The 19,862-nt window shown below is 35.6% G+C and overlaps 2 protein-coding genes across 5 annotated transcripts; one reads left to right on the forward strand and one right to left on the reverse strand.

Moving 5' to 3' along the window:
• The first annotated feature begins 4,863 nt into the window (after positions 1-4,863).
• LOC141622932 (pentatricopeptide repeat-containing protein At5g59600-like) lies at positions 4,864-7,838 on the forward strand. The gene has a single exon (XM_074438960.1). It carries the CDS (start codon positions 5,921-5,923, stop codon positions 7,556-7,558), a length of 1,638 nt encoding a protein of 545 aa, XP_074295061.1. The 5' UTR covers positions 4,864-5,920; the 3' UTR covers positions 7,559-7,838.
• Positions 7,839-11,424: 3,586 nt separating this feature from the next.
• LOC141622933 (pumilio homolog 3-like) lies at positions 11,425-19,151 on the reverse strand. 4 transcript variants are annotated; one of them, XM_074438961.1, is made up of 10 exons: positions 18,965-19,151; positions 17,653-18,397; positions 15,808-17,114; positions 15,583-15,724; positions 15,297-15,404; positions 14,822-15,034; positions 14,460-14,570; positions 13,452-13,646; positions 12,456-12,630; positions 11,425-11,874 (listed from the first exon to the last, which is right to left on the reverse strand). In XM_074438961.1, exons 2-10 carry the CDS (start codon positions 18,292-18,294, stop codon positions 11,837-11,839), a joined length of 2,931 nt encoding a protein of 976 aa, XP_074295062.1. In that variant the 5' UTR covers positions 18,295-18,397; positions 18,965-19,151; the 3' UTR covers positions 11,425-11,836. The 4 variants fall into 4 exon arrangements, with proteins under 4 accessions (XP_074295062.1, XP_074295064.1, XP_074295063.1 ...); XM_074438963.1 differs by having other exon boundaries at positions 17,653-18,307; positions 18,965-19,147; XM_074438962.1 differs by lacking the exon at positions 18,965-19,151 and adding an exon at positions 18,505-18,629.
• Between the last annotated feature and the right edge of the window lie 711 nt (positions 19,152-19,862).

The raw sequence follows: 19,862 nt of genomic DNA on the forward strand, positions 1-19,862 counted from the left end.
CTGATGCTGCAAAATGTCACCATTGTTACTGAGAAAATAATATACCCAATAAATCAACATATAGACATTTATGTAAAATAACTTGTTTGTGCAATATGTTACCATTGTTATTGTAAAATGTTACCATTCTTACATAAGAAACAATACTCAATAAATCAACAAATTCATCCAACATGTTAACTATTCAACTATAATTCTGTCAAAAAATATAGTAATGTAACATTCTGTCCATAAATGGTCACATATTAGACAAATAACTTACCATTGACATATCTTACACAAATTAATTAATATATTCATCTAACGTTCAATATTAATAGACGAAAATCACTATGACATGCAATAGTAAGAGAAAAAAATTCAAAATCGTACCCAAAATTAAACTACCCTTCAACACTTAAATAAAATTACAAGAAATAAAATTCAAAATTAAAATTACCTTCAACACTTAATCAAATTACTACAAATAAAACTCAAAATCAAAGTAATCTCCAACACCTTCAATGTTCCATGTGCTAATTAAATTGATTTCTTCTTTGATGAACTTTTGTTTGCCATGATAAAGATGATATGTTTACTAGTTTTTTTTTTTGTGATGTAGTGGTTTTCTGGGTTTTTTTTATTTGGATGAAGATGAAGAGAGAGATAGGGTTTTAGAACTGAAAGAAGATGAAAGCACAAAACAAATGAATTGTTTCGTTCAAATTGTCTTGAAACTGTAAACAAATATAATTTTTTAATCCCTAATGTCAAGTGTGTTTGTCCACCCTTTCATTTCAACAGTACCCTACTCCCTTTTGCAGCCAGCCTATTTTTTTTTTTTTTATTATATGGGTCATGCTTTACCAAATTCCTTCAATATGGTACTAATTCAACCCGTCTTATACTTAAGACGGATACTATCCGTCTTAAGTAAGACTAATTGTAAGATCTAAAAGTCCAAATAAAGGAAGATTATTATTTCAAATCTTTCCAAAGCTAATAAGGTTTCACTAAAATCCATATCAATATAAGATAAAATCAAAATTCAGAAATAATTCTATTTAAATCCTTGAATTAAACCTTCATACTTAAGATAAATGACTTAGAAAAGCTCTCCTAGGCTAAAATAGAGAGTAAAAAAAGTTAAATCTTATAGAAGAAAAAACTCAAAAATATGTTTCAAACAAAGATATGAAGAAGAAGTTGGTAAGAAAGCCAACAAAGGGATTCAAAACCCAACTCAACTCTTAATTATGGGGAATTTTTTTTTCTCTTGAAAGGATTTTCTCTCTCTACATTATTAGAGTGAGAGCCATTTGCCCCCCTTCTAGATTAGCTCCATTTGATATATGAATGTCTGTAAAGAGACTTTTTTTTTCTAGTAATGGGTTGAATATGAACTAATGTTATTTTTTTTATTTGATTTATTATAATTTCTTATTAACCATTGTAGTGTTAACATTAAGGGTTATATATATAGGTTGAACTCTCGAGCTTGAAGGAGGATAATTACACTCTAACACTCCCTTCTTATCCGACCAAGGTAATTAGGTAATGTTACCGTCTCGATTTCCCGAGGAAGTGAAATCGGAATTATAATTAAGAAACTTTATTAAATGAATAACAAATTTAGTTATTACAAACATAAACTAATGAATAAAATACAACTTATGACCACTATACTCATCTAACCAACTATACTCGTCTCGTGACCCATCAAGCTTGTCCCGTCTCCCGCGTGCTACCCAAACAACCTGTACTTAACCTCATCCCCATATGATCGGAAATATCATATGGATCGACACAGGCCACCCCGAAAATAGGTGACAATTACACAGACACACAAATGTCAGTTTCAATAAACCAATAAAGTGTGACACGACTCAAGTGTGTGAATATGCAACATGACCACTAGTATGAATGACACACTATCAACCAACCTCCACTACCACGGTATCGGGACACGCCCAGACATACCGACAACCACACTGGTACCGGGACACACCCAGACAAACCAACAAACACAAACAGGTACCGGGACACGCCCAGACGTACCGGGTCCGGAAGCCACCGGATCCGCTGCCAGACGTCGTGTCTCGACCACACGAGTCCCTCCGTGACTCAAGCCATTAATGTGCACATCCCTCTTGGAGTGGGAAGCTCCAAGAGGCGACTCAAGCGCAAGACGGTTTCCCAACCGTCTTACGTCTCTTCAACAACAACACATCCTCCATATACACAATAATAACCAAAATATGAAATATCCCAACATATCATAATCATTCTCTTAATGATGCAATTAACCATTTAACATGTAATAATGCAAATGCCCCTAATTATGTGAGACTAATCATAACATCAACATAAACAACACCATATTATTGAAACCGAGTAGGACTAACCTACCTTTTAACAATCTCCTCAAGCTACTCGGATCCGGACCGAAACCGTCTCAAGGAACCGTCTCATCCTATGCAAATCACATAATAACTATCAGAATACATCTTATACTAATATACACTACAAAATCTCTTATTATTACCCCTTAATTACCCCTATTACACAAACTAATTACTAATTAATTACCATAACGAATTCCCCTAAAAGTTAGGGTTTAAAAGACTAGAAAATGGTAGATCTTTACTTACTAGGTGAAGGAGATGAAGAGGAATGTGAAAAATCTTCTAATCCAAGTTTGAATCCCAAGTAGTAGGTGTTTGTGAGGGTTTAGTTAGAAGGGAGAGAGTTTGTGGAGATAAGGAGAAAGATAGAAATGATTTTAGGGTTAGGGAAGAAAGGGTTTAAATTCCGTGTTCTGAAACAACGTCACTCGACCGAGTGCCAAATCCACTTGGTCGAGTGGACTCACTCGATCGAGTAGATACCTTATTCGGTCGAGTGGACTCACTCGGTCGAGTATACTCTTCACTCGACCGAGTTGATCCACTCGGTCCACTACAGCTCCACTTGGCCTAGTTTAGGTTTTACTAGGCCTTGTATAAGGCTATCCTTCCCTCCTGAGTGATCTCTTATCGGGTCTAATACTCTAATGGCCCTCTCACGCATCCAAGGTCCAAATACGGGTCCCACAATAACCTGGTATTACATACACTATGGGCAAACTCGTGTATCAAATCTGGCAAATCGAGAAGGTGTTGTCGAGAATTAAATTCACTATTAAGAGTCGTGCGTAAGAATTATTGATGTGTAAAATCAAGTCGATTGATGGTACATGATCATGGAGAATATTTGTAGATTCAGCTAATGAGCTAATTAAGCATTTGTTTAGCTTTGAGTATTGATGCTGATTTGTAATGGGAATTGTATGTTAAACATTGGTTTTGTAATTAATTATTATCTTAATAAAAATTTTAAATTTACCAAAAAAATATATTGGAAATATTTTTTTTTTAAATTTTAATTGAGAAGCGGCTATGGTGGTTAAAATAGAACCGTAGCCTTTTATCAACTTATGGCTAAGGTTAGTGTTAAATAACCGTAGCCAAAAGTGACTTTAGGCTACGATTTCTAACTGTAGTCGTAAGTATCTGATCTAAGGCAACACCTTGATTCACTACGTATGAGGAACCGTAGCCAAAAGTTATTTGTAGCCGTAGCTAAAGGCCATTTCTGTTATAGTGATAATAAAATTTATTAAACCACAATTAATATTTTGCTGAGATTTATACAACATTTATTATATTCATATTAAATAATTAGCTGACATTGCCATTAAGGCTCCGTTTGGCAAGACATTTCAGGTACCTGATTTGGTCAAAGTAGCTTATTTGACCAAAATTTTAGGTAGCTTATTTTTTTGTAAGCGTTTGACAAGTAGCTTATTTAACCAAATCAGCTACCTGAAACGAAATGCTACCTAGAGTAGCATTTGAGATTTCAGGTACCTGATTTGATTTAATTTTCCGGTTTTACCCCTTAAATTTATACTATTAAATAATTATCATATCTTTTTACGTCATTTAATCAAAATTAGTTACCTTTTCAGTTAGTTTGCCAAACACTTTTTTATATAATCAGCTAACTTATCAGTTCTTAATTTTCAGTTGCCTTATCAATTACTTTTTCAGGTTTCAGTTAGTTTTCCAGTTTTCAGCTACCTTTTCAGGTTTCAGTTACCTTTTCAGTTAGTTTTATCAAACAGAGCCTAAGGATATATAGACCACATGACGCATCCACAACATTTTAACCCAATCTTATATATGTAAGATAATTAAGTACTCCGTACTTGTAACTCGTGTTACATATAATTTTTAGGGTTATTTCATGGGAATAATCCAAACTAAGCCCTATCTTCTTATATTAATCCAAACTAATGTTTAACCGAGAAAAATCCAAGCTTTAACATCATTTAACTTCTACTGAACTGATGCCATAAGTCACCCAATATCACAGGTTTTCCAACAAGTGACTATGTGGTACATTTCTTTTCTATATTTTTTTTCTGATTCTTTATTTATTTCTTCTTCCTTCTCCCTTTTCCTTCTTCCTTGTTCATTTTTTTCATTCTTTCTCTGGTTTATTCCTACCTTCTTTATTTCTGGTAAGTAATGAAGAGTCCTTCAAAGAAGAGTCACTGATCAAGTGACCATGACCATTTTGTATCTCCTCATACAATACATTCCTCCGTTTCCGTTAACATCGCCATTTCTAAACCTTTTCCATATCCATTCACATTAATTATTGTCTCAAATCCTATTTTTATGGATAGATCGTCACATCACTACACCCCAAAAATAAACATTCCAGATACTTTATGGAGGCGAATATGCCGGAATTAGTTAAAATCAATCGTCGTCGAATCGTGATACATCAGAATATCAGACACAATTTAATAGCTTCACCCCAATCCAACATACCAATTACCAAACAATAAACAATGTACAATAAAACTGGTCAATCCACGACACCATGTGCAAGTAAGCTCCAGAAGTTTAATTTATGATCAACAACCAACTTGAATCTTGATTCTTGGCAAGCATTAGTCATCTCCCCACGCCCTCCCCTTATTTTAACTTTTTATGCTTATAATCCACCATATAACACCTTAATTTTCTCAATTAATAAACAAACGAATAAAAAACATTACTGGCATCATTAGGAAGATGAATAAAATTATCAGCGCAACCATGTGCTAAATCGTCTGAGACTCCATATCTACAACTTCTTCGACCTTGAGGCCTTGAGGGTATCACCATTGTTGCTTTCTTGGGTTATCTTTCCTGTGGTTATCGCTATTAATGGTGTTTTGAAACCCTAGGAGAGAAAAAGTGGTAATTTGGGGGAAATAATTGGCGTCATATAATTGTAAGTTGGAAATTGGAGGTTTGAGGTTGGTATATTACAGTATATGGGTGGCGATGCGGTGTTGCGGTGCTGGCACGATAGTTAAGGATGGAGGTTGGTAAGTGTAGCGGTGGTGGTCGTTGGTGGTGACTGGTGAGTTGTTGTGGACTTGTGGGTGATTGGTGATTGGTGATTGGTGAAGGATGTATGGTGAGAGTACCAGGTCATTTTTATGTTGGTGATGCTTCAAAGTTGAAAAAATAAAAAAATAAAAAATCACCTGGTAATTAGGTTGCCAGTCACCAAGGTTGTTTTGAGAAGAAAGCATGTATAGTCGGGTTTATTCCTAGTTAAAATGTAGTTGGACTTATTTTGAGAAGATGAGTCATAATTTGGATTATTCACGTGAAATAACCCTAATTTTTATTGGTTTTAGATTTCGGATTGAATCTTATCAACTATTGTGGTTAATTTTCACCGAATTAGGGTCACGCACTCATGCCTATATTTGAATTTTTATTCATACAATCCTTTAAGAAAATCCAAACATGGGCATGAGTGTGTGACCGTATTTAGTAAGTTTTTCTCAAACTTTAACTAGTGCGATACGGTGCGATTTACACTAGTTACTCAAATGTTTATTTCTTTAAGAAAATCCACCCTGCACATATCTGGCAAGGCAACCTACATTACTAACCGTTTTTTCGAAACATCCTCCGAAGCGTACTTGACTTACGTCGAAAAATGTGGCCACACTCGATCGTTACGATTAGGACAAACCATACATGCCCGTTTAGTCGTAAACGGGTTGGTTGGTAAGACCCATTTTGCTTCCAAGCTCGTAGCAATGTATGTCGAATGTAGTGAATTGGGGATTGCCCGGAAACTGTTCGATGAAATGCCGCAGTCAAATTATCGACGATGGATCGTTCTTATCGGGGCGTATGCGAAATGTGGGTTTTATAGGGAAGCATTGGATTTTTTGTGGGAAATGTCGGCGGAAGGAGTGAAGGCGAATAATTATGTCCTTCCTAGTGCTCTTAAGGCTTGTGGGCATCTATCGGAATGGCGGACAGGGAAGGAAATACATGGTTTGATTTTGAGGAATTCGTTCGAGGACGATGCTTATGTTTGTAGTGCTCTGGTGGATATGTACTCTAAATGTGGGTTCGTCGAGAAAGCGAGGAGGGTTTTTAACAGCATGGTTAAGAAGGATTTAGTAACCGTAAATGCTCTGGTTTCCGGTTATGTTCACTTGGGGCTGTTGAAAGAGGCACTAAATCTAGTTAAAGATGCGCAGTTGACGGGATTGAGACCGAATGTTGTAACTTGGAATACTTTACTTGCAGGGTTTTCGCAAGCAGGGGATGACTCGATGGTGGATGAACTATTTGAGTTGATGCGCGTTAGTGGGATTGAGCCGGATGTGGTGTCGTGGACCTCTATCATATCGGGTTTGGTGAAGAACTTTAGAAATAATGAAGCTTTTGTCACATTCCTAAAAATGCTGGATTCCGGCTGCTTTCCAACGACGAATACAATTAGCAGTCTCTTATCGGCTTGTGCTAATGTCGGGAATGTGACATGGGGGAAGGAGATACACGGGTTTGCAATGCGGAATGGACTTGACGAGGACGTTTATGTAAAGAGTGCACTAATTGACATGTATGCAAAATGTGGATCAATATATCAAGCATCAACCTTATTTCATAAAATGTCGAAAAGAAATACTCCTACGTGGAACTCGATGATATTTGGATATGCTAATCACGGTTATTGTAATGAAGCAATAGAGCTCTTTAAAAGGATGGAAATCGAAGAGAAAGAAAAACTGGATCATCTGACATTCACTGCGGTGTTAACAGCTTGTAGCCATGGTGGAATGGTGGAGGTCGGAAAAAACGTGTTTAAATCAATGGAAGAGAAGTATGCTATAAAGGCAAGACTCGAGCATTATGCGTGTTTGGTGGATCTCGTAGGTCGAGCAGGAAGATTAATGGAAGCTTATGATATAATAATCAAAGAGATGCCAATGGAGCCTGATTTGTTTGTATGGGGAGCATTTCTAGGAGCTTGTAGGCAACATGATAACGTAGAGCTTGCAGAGGTAGCGGCAAAGCGTTTGGCTGAGCTGGAACCTCAGGGAGCAGGGCCGAGTTTATTGTCGGGTTTATATGCTGGAAAAGGGAGCTGGGGAAATGTGGCTAGATTGAAGAAGCGGATTAAGAAGGAGAAGAAGAAATTGAAAAGTTTGCCAGGATGTAGTTGGTAATAACAAGATTACATGTCTCGAATTCGTACTACATATAATGGAAGAAATAGGAAAAAAAATTCACTACGTGACTAACTGACTATGTCAATGTGCACATATGGAATTGGTATAACAAGGTCTATGGAATGTTGGCTTCTTGATATCATCTCAACATTTCATTGTACAATTAGTCTCATGAAAGACGATCTTTAATAATAGGGTTATTTAATGCAAGTAATGTATCACGCGGAGCTCACTTTTTCTTTATTAAGAACTTCATCTCCCGCCTTTCACATTTTCAGAAAATACATACAATTTTTAATTTATTTATAAATTCTCTATCTCTCCTCCCTGTTTTTTAATCTCTCCTTAAAATTTGTTCAACAAATGAAGAGGTCACCTTCTTACCTTCTTGTTCACAAACTTCAATTTGTTTGATTGTCTTTCTCATGAGTTGGCTTAATTGAGCAATTTGACCATATCATCACTGTATCTCAAGTATGAGTTATACCCTTAGATTATAATCTCACTTATTTGGGCAAGACATGAAAGGGGATGATGAATCTCTCAAAATTCATGAGCACTTACTTGCTCAATACTCCCAAATCTGAACAAATAACACAATAAGGAAGCATCTTTGATGACGACGATGTGAAAGAACAGTGCAAATAAAGAACAATGAGTTGGGAAAAATCAAATTTAAGAAAATAAATAAATCACATCAATAATTAATTACGGGTGAAATTGATTTACCCTCTTTATTATGGAATCAATAGAGGGCGAAATTGAAATTGGGTCGCCTTCACTCAATTGATTTGTGCAGAACGATGAATGACGATGAAGGATCAACAATGGCAATAAATGTCAACAAGGGTAACCGGTGGTACAAGGAGAGGAGAAGAAAATGAAAAAGAAAGGGTAGAAAAGGTAATAACTTGAGTTAAAAGAGAAATAAAGGTGAAAAAGAATTAAAAACTAATTTTTAAACAAGGGTAACCGGTAGAACAAGTAACCCTTCCACCTGTTTTAATACGTGGGAAAGGGTGCATTAGTTGGTATTATTCGTAGTTAATTCAAAGTATAGAGTATTTTGAGAAGGGATGAAATAGTTTAGAGTATTCTTATTAAATAACCCTTAATAGTATATTACGAGATCATAACCTCTTTTCCGAAATTCCTACTCGTATCCTAATTTCGTGACATATATACGAAGTAGTGTTTTTATTTAATTTTTTTAAAAAAATACTCCCTCCTATTCTACATAAACTTCCTTTTTTTTTTTTTTTTTTTCATCTATTCACAATATCTTCCCTATTTCCTTATTTAGTAAAGTTTTATACTTATTTTAATCACTTTACCCCACAACAATACCCCACCTCAACCCACAACAATACTTATTTTAATCAACTTACCCAACAACAATACTTATTTTAATCAGCTTATCCACAATAATACCCCACAATACATTCTCTCTCCAATTAACAACCTCCACTACAATAATTTACCTTATTTTAATTACTCTTCTTAATTCTAGTGCCCCCCATGAATAGGGAGGTTTATCTAGAATAGAAGGGATTATTTGTTTTTCTCTCCTTTATTACACCTTTTTTTACCAACCACTTTCTTATGTATTTTACTTGGTTTACTTTTAAGGTATTTCGGATCCTTAAATTCCACTTCGGTTTTCAAAATCGTTTTAATCTTTATTCTTGATTTAAATTTTAAATTTTTATAAAAGAATTTGGAATTCGATTTTAAAACCTATAATATTCACAATAAGAGGTTTGTCAAAGAGGTTTGTCCACTATTTGAGAGGTTCATAGACAAACCTCCTATTGTTGAACAAAGTTTTATAGGTTTATGGATGATAAAGGTTACAATTTTGTATACAGGTTTGTATTTTAGGTTGTAAGTGATAGTGAAACCCATGTAGTATACTTTAATTAGGTTTGTCTATATTTAAGAGGTTTGTCTATTGTTGTATTGAGTTTTGTTGTTAGAGAGGTTTGCGGGTTAAGTGATGTGGCATCCCCACTAAACTAAAAGAATAAGGATTGCTAAAAATTTCCCGCTCAAATGATTGATAACAAAATAGGTCCCCTATTAAAAATATTATTTTATTGATTGACACACAATTAATAAAGAGGCAATTAGAAAATAGGAAATCTTTGTACGCACATAAAATATTTGTACACAATTAATAAATGCATGAAAGATTGCTCAACTTTTTTCCATATTTAGGGGTCGTTTGGTTGCCACTTAGAAAACATAGGCATTGGAAAATCTCATGATTTTAAAAAACATGGGTTGTTTGGTTGCCATAAATTTTGGAAAATGTAGGAATTAGAATTTCTCAGGAACTTCCAATGCCTACATGATGTGAGAAGTTGCTTACCTACTCCCCCCTTGGTCATTGAAAGTTCCTGTGGAATTTAATTCCTACATGAGTAACCAAACACTTTTCCGAAATTCACCCGAATTGGATGAGGGAACTTAATTCCCATGAATTGTATTTTCTTAGGAAAATTAAGTTCCCTGATCAACCAAACAACCCCTTAATAAAATCTTTAACACACAACTGATTGACACAAAGTAGGCCCAAACCGAATCTTTCAATCAACTTTCTATTTAATAAAGCATTCACACTGTCAATCTTCACATAAAATCTGAAAATAAAAAAAATATATATTAATGTAAAATACGAAATCAAAAAGTTAACATACTAATATTTTAATATAAAAAACCACAAGATTAAGCACAAGATAAAATCAAAAAGATAACATATTGATATTTTAAAAGAACATATTTTACAAAAATATTTTATAGTTTCATATTTTAAAATAGAAACAAAAACAAAAAACAAGGATTATATACTACAAAATTATATACTGTATAACTTTATTGCGGTATATCCTATAAAAAACTGTTTCATAATAACATATTATAGTAATCAATCCTCTTATCCCCTAAAATCCTACTATAACTAAAAGTACAAGATTAAGTCATCTTAAATTTTTCCAATCAATTCAATAACAAATTAGTGACTCTATATTAGATTATGTTATTCCATAATAGTCAGCTATTATTTTTTTAATAATAAAAATAGATTCATACAAAAATAATTTAATCTAAAAGTCTTTTGAATAGTAAACTTTTTTTTTAATAATATTACTAACATTATAAGCAGTACATTTCAACATTCTATTATAAGTACAACTCATTTATGTAAACATTTTAAATTTATACGACCTCTATATATTCAACCCTCACAATTATCGTGCTTTAGCACGGGATCTCAACTAGTTAGACAACTAATGACCTAAGTTTACCTTGACTTTGTATTATGTTTCGCTCTTCCTTTTGTTTTTCATTTTTCCCTTTTCTATTTTTTTTTTTCGCATTTTGAGGTGTGCCTTCACCCATGGACGGTTCTAAAGGATGATTAATGTCAGTCGACCCCAAATCATTTTAGAATTAAGGCTCTGATGTTGTATCCTAATTTCGTGACTAATTTTAATAATTGGAATTGCAGTACCAGTTAGTCTTGCTGAAGACGGGTCGGAGCAAGTGACGGATAATGCCACTCACAAAACGGATAGGGGGGACAAGGTGGGGGCACATCCATGTGCTTTCCTTTCTCCTCTATTTGGGTCATTTGTGAGAGGAAATGGTATCCGTCACTCCAAAGTGACGGATACGTGCCGTCTTCAATGAGATTTATGAGTTACTGTCACTTGATTATCATGAGAAAACTGATACTGTATCATACTCATGGTGTAGTAAAGCTGAACAGGAAGCTTTAAAACTAAATCCGTGACTAATTTTAATAATCGGGAAGTTGGGAAAGAAAAAGGAAATAGCGAGGATCCAAACACGAACACGAAATGTTTAGCTGAACAGGAAGATTGCTTCATTGCTAGGAAATAAAAGGTTTCAATACAAGGAAAATATTCGAGATTTGTTCCCCAAAGACAACGAACAACTCTTGACATGCCCCTAATTTGTAGGGTGAGAACTCGAGATAGAAATTAAGCAAAAAGATGCCCTAACCGGTCACCATTCAACAATTTTATATACTACCGATGACTCGATGCTCATGTTTCTCTCTAACAATTTTATATTCAACAATTTTATATACTACCGATGACTCGAGATTAGTTCATAATTCTCTTACGGATCCTTGCGTCTTTCAAGAGGAAGTTACAAGGGAAACTCAAAAAAACGAGCTTGGAAGTTGGAAGGGCTGAGTGAAGTCAATGGTAGGCTGCTGTCAACTGTACAACTCCGATTCTAACTTGCCTATGATGGTTCCGCAATTTGTGAGGCAATTCTCCTTTCTGCACAGAAAATTATACAGATCTTGTTACACACTTACTCCGTCCATAAATGATTGTCGTTTAGTACAAGGCACGGCAATTAAGTAAATTATAATGAGGTACTGAAATGACTATATTAGCCCTCATTAAGCCGTTTTCAAATTGGCACAACTCAACTAGCGTAGTTGGTAAAGTCATGATCGGTGGTACTCACGACCCGGGTTCGAACCCGTCAGCATCAAAAGCCAAAATCGCCCTTACGGCTCCCTTTACACCAAAAAAAAAGCCCGCTTTCAAATTTGGAAGTATTTAACATATGACATTGGGAGAGGTAACGTATTTAATCTAATCGAGGGTACTCTTGGAAACAGTGGCAAATCCTAGAAGTAAATAATTTGGCGAGGGGGGTCAAGCTGTCAAGGGGTTCGGAGAAATACACTTTGTAGGAAAGATGCGGAATATTTGCATCTTAAATTCAAAGTGACGGGTGATTACAGACAATAGCAAGTGTAAACTAAAAATTATTTCAAAAGGAAAGAGGTAATAGCACATTAGCACATAGTTGTAGAGAACATGCAGATTTAAGAGTGTAAAAGTAGTACCTGCAGTAAAAACAAGCTTCTCGACCCGAGCAACAATATGCTTGCCATAAGTGTACTTCTTCAATGCATTCAGATGAACCTTAATCCGTGATAGGATATACTCCCTCTTCTCGTCACTACAGATTTCTAACACCTTCTGAATAACGTAGTTTGCAAATTGGTCTTTCATCATAGCCTGGATTAGCAAAGTAAAGCAACTCTAAGAAACCAAGAACTCGTAATATACTAACGAAATTACTTAAAGAGTAGCAACACCACTAGAACATATCAGATGTATGCTCTACTTAACACAGAGATTGTTTCACAGTGAACAGTGTGTCACGAGTTGCATAAACCGACTGCTACTTTGTAGAAACTAAAGCAGTTTAGCGAGTTAGTTTGCTTTGTTCCATCATGTTACAACTTTGGTTTCACTGGAGCTGAAACTATACGTCCAACATATACTCAAATGTAGAAAGTTGGTTCATAATAAAGGCGTCAATTAAATTGCATCACGTGTTAAGCAAGTAAACATGAATAAAACAAGAGCCGTTATGCTCATGTAAGTGCATTTGAGAACTCGCAGCAATGAAACAAACGTAAAAGTAAAAAGCAGTAAAAAAAAAAGCCAAGAAAGAGTTTGAGTTGGCAACTTGGCATAATTTCCACGCAAAAATCTCACTACAGGCAAATTTACACTACAGTACACCTGATGTCGAAACAACGAGAATAAACATTCAATTTAAAGCATGAACAATAGTCAGATAAGGTTATATAAGGCATTCACAACCACAATTAACTTAGCCACAGTTACATGGTGTTGAGCTTCCAAACCTTCTACCAACGCCATAGGCTTTACCTTTCAACTACCCTCGAGATATTTCTTGCAGGCTTAGATATATTTCTATATACCAACTTTCCTTTCTTATTAATAGACTACTACCTATTGGACTTCAAAAAATCAACAAAATACAGAAAACATTGCACTTATGAACCGAGAAATAGAATTTAACATACTTGAAGAGGCTCATTTTCATCAGTAGAGCCAAGCATCTCATTCATCAAAATTTCTCGTTCTTCGGCATCACCAAAAGTCAAACATTTCTCCACAACATTGGAGGCGAACTTCTGCTGACTCATTATGACTATCTTTCCAGCTAACTCTTTGATTATGGCTGTTCGCTCATGTGGCTTCCCGTGCTCCAGTACATGCTGTTTAAAAGCAAATTTTGTAACAAAGAAGAAAAAAACAGAAACATGTGAAGCATATCGAGGGAAGCCTATGAATGCAGAAATATGTTCAGATGAAACCAGACAACAACAAAATTGATAACGAGGATGTTAACATATACATTAACGTACGTATACTTTTATCAAAAATAAAAGAGACTGTTTATTTCATTTCACAATTTATCGCAGCAAAACAACAAGACTAGCAAAACTAAGCTAAACCTGATCTATAAATTTAGACTTTTGTTTTGTTTATTAGTCCCCTCAATCCCAAATTTATATTATCACCATTTGACTTTGGTGATTAACCAATGTATGTTTGACGGTTAATCTCTTCAAATATGTGCAGGGATACAATTTAAAAGTTTTCATGTTCGATTTAATGAAAACAACTATTTTGATATTATCATTTTAAAAAAGTTGCAACTGTAATATAATGGGAGTACAATATCGGACAAATTTGATTTTTTCTTTTTTTGACCACCAAAGTCAAAGGGGGGAATAATCATGGGATGGAAGGGGTAATTCGAACAAGATTAGAAATTACCAAGTACCAAGTAGAGAGATAAATCATTGGACTTAAGTGATGAAAGTCATGAAACAATACCCAATTCGTAACTTTTAAGCGCAAGAAACCATTATGACTAACAGAAAGAAGCTGAATCGTGATTCGTGACATATGTATTGAGCATATAAATTTTTGTTGATTTCACCTAGCTGTCAAAACTCGCAAAAAAATATTTAACATCAAAACCGCAAGCTTAAAGTCTAAATAAGGCAGGGTAAAAGAAGAACCTGAATCACATAATTGCCATACTGATCTTGCGCTAGCATGCTAACTGATCCCAGAACCTCATCCATAACTTTACTCTGTGTGATGGGATCTTTACAGTGCTCTAAAACCCTCTGCAAGCATAGAAAAATAACGCAACACTCCAAAAAAGCCACTTCATCAATTACGACAGGCGAATCTAGTTTAACATACTCAAGACCATTCTAGCCATGCTACTAAATCTTGGTTTAAGACTCGATCGCCGATTTGTTTGTTGTGCCATAAAATGCGGTTGAGGTAACTTTCAAAACCTTGATAATTCGGTTGGCAATCCATTGTCATGACTGATATTTAATACTATGACTCACGTAGGCAGTTAACAAACCTGAATCACACGGCACCCATAACAATGAGTAGAAAGAGTAACAACTTGATCAAAGAATGATTCAACTATGAACTGAATATGCTCTTCAGGGACACACTCGATACACTTCTGGATTACATGGTTCCCATTCTGGTCACGTACACAGCGCATAATATAACCATCAAGCTCATGAACCATATTAATCTTCTGATCAACATCAACTACTTCAATGGCCTATTCATCAAAACGAAAATCTTTGTTAGCCAGTCTCTTTCAATCAAACATTCAAACTAAGCAAATTCGAGATATAAGTAATATATACATATTTATATAATAGTAACTTCAGTCTTAAGATCAGACCACCGAAAATATCCCACACAAAAGCACAAAGTACATAAAAGAAACATCATACAATCCACACAGCAAATATGCATCAGATCTAATAAAAGAAGAAAGTTAAAAAATAGAAAACCTAATCAAGATGGGAATGATTCACCTTCTGGATAACGCGACAGCCATACATTTGCAGGCTGAGGCTCAGGACACGATTATCAAGCTGACTGGCGAGCTCTCTTTTATGGTGATCCAGTCCATGCTCGAAAAACTGAAAATTGGACAAAATAGTGAACATTAACATTTAACACACAGTGACAAGCTCTACAACACGAACAAGGCGAAAGACAATACACCATTATGTTACAGAAATATATGCAATAGCATGAAGATAATGCCTAATCAGCAATGAATTTTCAACTACTGAACAAAATTAGAAGTGAGAATACCTTTTGAATCACATAATTCCCAAAAACATCAGTCATCAAAGACAGAACATGTGGGTTAATTTCTTCAAACACCATGTTTTTCTCATCTACTGTAGCAGTTTCGAGTTTTTGCTGAATAAAACGACTTCCATACTGATCCGCACTGTTCATACAAGCAAATAATTAAAACTAAAATTCAAACCCTTCATGAGGGAAGAGGAAGAAAAATTCTTCAATATAGCAGACCTGAACTCCACAACGTGGTTTGCAATCTCTGATAGCTCAAAGCTCTTTGTTTTATTGCTCTTAAACTCTTCCAAGAGAGACGACCCAAAGCTGCTATCCATGTGCCACGGTCCCGTACCACCTCCTAAGTTTCTGATGGCATCGGCATTCAGCATGCTGAGCTCCTTCTGCCTGATAGGATTACCAAATCCACCAGGCAAATTCGGGATAACTGGGCTCGATAATGGAGTTCCAGGATATCCCATTCCAATATCAAATGCATGATTTCCATAATATCCATGATTTGGCCCTTTGGGTTTGTTTCCTGTAGTACCAAACTGAGTCGTCTTTGGAGACATTACTAACCCCAAATATGCTTTCTGAAGCAATTTCACAGAACGTTTATCAAGAGCTAGATCAGTTAATGCAGCATAATGTGCAGCATACTCAGCGGATCTCAACTGTTGAAGATACATGGTATCTTGTAGAGATGCCTGAGAAGCATTTCCAACGTATGTATCATAGTTTCCAAGTTGGCTATCCATCATACTAATGCCATAATTTGTATACGATGAGTTCGTTCGATGACTTCCATCTAAATGGTTATAATGAGGTGGCAAGACATCGCCATTAAGAGAATACGGAGTTGGTTTCTTAGAATAAGAGGCCCCAAAATTAGAGCCGGCTTTAAGTAGCTCCCCTGGTGGGCTCCAAGAGTCAGCAACCCCTATATTGCCAAAAGCACCAGAGTGATGGGCAGATGGCATATGGATATGCCCAGGATTAGACCTGTTCAGAAAAGCTTGTTGCTTACCATGTTCATAGCCACTATGCATATTAGAAAAGTGTTCTTGTTCAAGTTGTGACAGCAAATGATTTCCATTGTCAATATTACCATTTTTCGCCAGGTTCATACCAGACAAAGCAGCTACGAGATCAGAAGAGTCATTCGTTCCTGATGACATGCTATTGAAGGACTTCGCATTAGTAACAATCTTTTTTGTTACTCCTGCTCGGCCTTCGCCAATTGGAGTAGGGCAAGGACTGGGAACCCTAGCTATATGTTGAGGATCAGGAGTATTGCTTCTTGACAACGATGAACCCAAAGCAGCAGCATAAGAATATGAAGTAGGAGTAGCAACATTCTGAGTTACGGAAGGACGATGAATATTAGTGGCTGAAGAACCTTGAATATAAGCGGCCTCACGCTGTAAAACAGCCAGCTCAGCTTCAACTGAACCTAATGCATCAACATTTTCATCAAAAGCATTACGACTGGTCGGGCGAGAAGGGTGCCTTGAGGGGGGATCGGCGCAGCCCATGTCATTCTAGACAGATACAATAGCAAAATTGCAAGGGTCAGAAAAGTGTGTCACATCATATACGAGTTTGAGAAAAGATGACAACAGTATTGTGGAACATAAGATGGTGTTAAAATGGCATAGTCAATGCAATGCAAAAGGAGTCAGAGGACGTTGTATTAGCTCCCTCGGAGTGAGTAAGATGTACTCTTTAACAAAAACAACAACAACATTACCCCAGTGCCTCGAGGGCTTCCGCAAATGAGGCACCTAACCTTGCTCCCCAATGTTAAACAACACAAAGAGGCTGTACTCGGATGACACGTAGTGAAAGTTGTGTTGAAAACTGCCTCAAATGAATGTTTGTATTCACACAGTGTCGTGCACATGGTGACATGGGACTAATTTATAAAACAATTATGTCAAGAAGGCCAGAAACAAGCGACCCCGTATCAAGATAGCAATTCAATAAAACAAAAACCCACCATAAAACTACAATTACTCGAAGAAAAACAGAACGATGTCAAATAATTAACTGCAGACAGTTTCTGATCAGCCATTTTACCTGAAAAATCTCAGCAAAACTCTTCTGTTTAGGACGAAGCCCGATACCTGGCAACCCACCTTGACCCCAGTCGGCTGTTCCCTGGACCTTCTCCGGCTGAACCTCCCCCTCTTCTTTCTTAGGTTTAAAACCAGGCGGCATAAGAAAGGGTGACCTACCAGGCCCATTCTCAGTCTTTTTCACTTTCCTCCTATCACCAATCCCGCCAACCACCGTCCCCCCATCTTGCAACCTCTGTGTCAACCTCCAATCCTCCTTTGACAACAAAGGTGGCGGCAATCTAGGGTTTAAGTTCATTTTAGAGTAATAATACGACAAATACGCGGGGTCCAACCTAAGCTCCTCTTCAGACATACCCACATTACTATCCTTCCTCCGAGCTAACTCCGGAAACCCACCATTACCATTACTAAACAGCCCTCCTACAGCACTTAAGGATCCCTCAACAGTTGGAGGGGCAGAACCACTCCTCAGCCTATTTAACTCACGCTCCCCTTCACTATTTGAATCGGTAAATTCTTTGCCTTGCCTCCTTCGTTCACGAAGCAACACCCCTATCTCCTTCTCTAATTCCTCCCCAAATGATTCCTTATTGTTCCCACCTCCACCAATTCCAGGTCTCCTTCCTAATTCAGGTAACATTTTCACCAAAACCCTAATTACAAATATAATCAAGATTAATCCTTTATCACTCTCAAGCTTAACACATTCAAGCCCAAACCAGTAAATAGCAACTTTTACATACCTAAAACGGAAACATAATGAAATAAATGAGGCATCCAAATAAGAAAAACGTAAAGAATTGACCGGGACAGGGGGAGTACCACCCACTGGATAGCAATTTTTATATACCTAAAAAGGAAACATAAGGAAAGAAATGACCCCGAGACATCCAAATAAGAAAAACGTAAAGAATTGACGGAGACGGAGGGATATTACTATTTACAACTAAAGCAAGGAACTTTTTTATCTACTCTAATCATCTAAACACTACTACGTATATTATAAAAGCATCAAATTTACTGAGAAGGTTTTAGCTGCACATCAATTAATCAACCAAGAAACACATAAAAATTGAAAAAGTTAAAATCTTTTATCTGGGTTTTTGTAGTTTGATTGATTATAATGACCAGGTAACAATTTCCTCCATAATTACTGCTTCTTTTCACATTTACAGGTAAAAACACACAGTAAATTTTAACAGTAAAAAAAACTCAAAAACTAGAGTAAAAACAATATGGGAAATTAAAATTGTAAAGATAAATTCTGGGGGAATTAAATTGATTTGGGGAAAAATTGAAAAGGGTTTTACCCAGATTAGGGTTTATGGTGATAGTAATGTTTGCTTGATTGATGTACTTGATAAAGAGAATACACACACATGAAAGAAGTACTCCGTAGAAGAAATATAGAATGATAGAAAAGAGAAAAATAATATTTTCTTTAATATAAGTGGATAAATATTTTTATGTTTTATATTTGAAAGATCAATAATTTCCTATTTTTTTATAAGTTTGACTATTTATCCATGTCATCAAAAATAGATAATGATAGTGACATACTGACATGCATTATTAAATTAATAGTTGTTGGGTTTTTCTAAAATGTGTCATAAGGACACATGTTAATAACCTTAATATAGTAAGATTGACAACATATTTTCATTGTTACCATAATTAGTGAGAATATATTGTTAATCTTACCATATTAAGATTATTAACATGTGCCATAAGGACACATTTTAGAAAAACCGATAAATTATTTATGTAAACTATATTATCGTATTTTATTAATAGAGTTTGTATATATAAGAAGTATCTTTTTTTCTCGTACAGAATTGTTAATTGTGTAAATCATATTAATTGAATGATGCTTCAGAAAAAACAAAGGAATATTGAAATGCGACTCGAAAATATGAAAAATAATCAAATATCGAGTATGGTTGCACGATTATCGATCAAACCAAACTCATCTTATGATAAATCTCCTAAATTCATCAACATACAACTTAATTGACATTCGACAATTTCATTTACGACCTTATGCCACATTAACTTGCGAAAAGTGTTTAATACTCTCTCCATACCACACCAATGGTAACATTGAGAATCTTGGCACTATTCATGGTCGTAGGGAATCTTCGATATTATTCTTAATCTATAAGACAAAATATAGTCATTTGAGATATTGTTTGATTTAGGGTTGTGGTT

The sequence above is a fragment of the Silene latifolia genome, chromosome X, assembly GCF_048544455.1.
Source record: "Silene latifolia isolate original U9 population chromosome X, ASM4854445v1, whole genome shotgun sequence".
In the NCBI taxonomy this organism is placed as follows: domain Eukaryota; kingdom Viridiplantae; phylum Streptophyta; class Magnoliopsida; order Caryophyllales; family Caryophyllaceae; genus Silene; species Silene latifolia.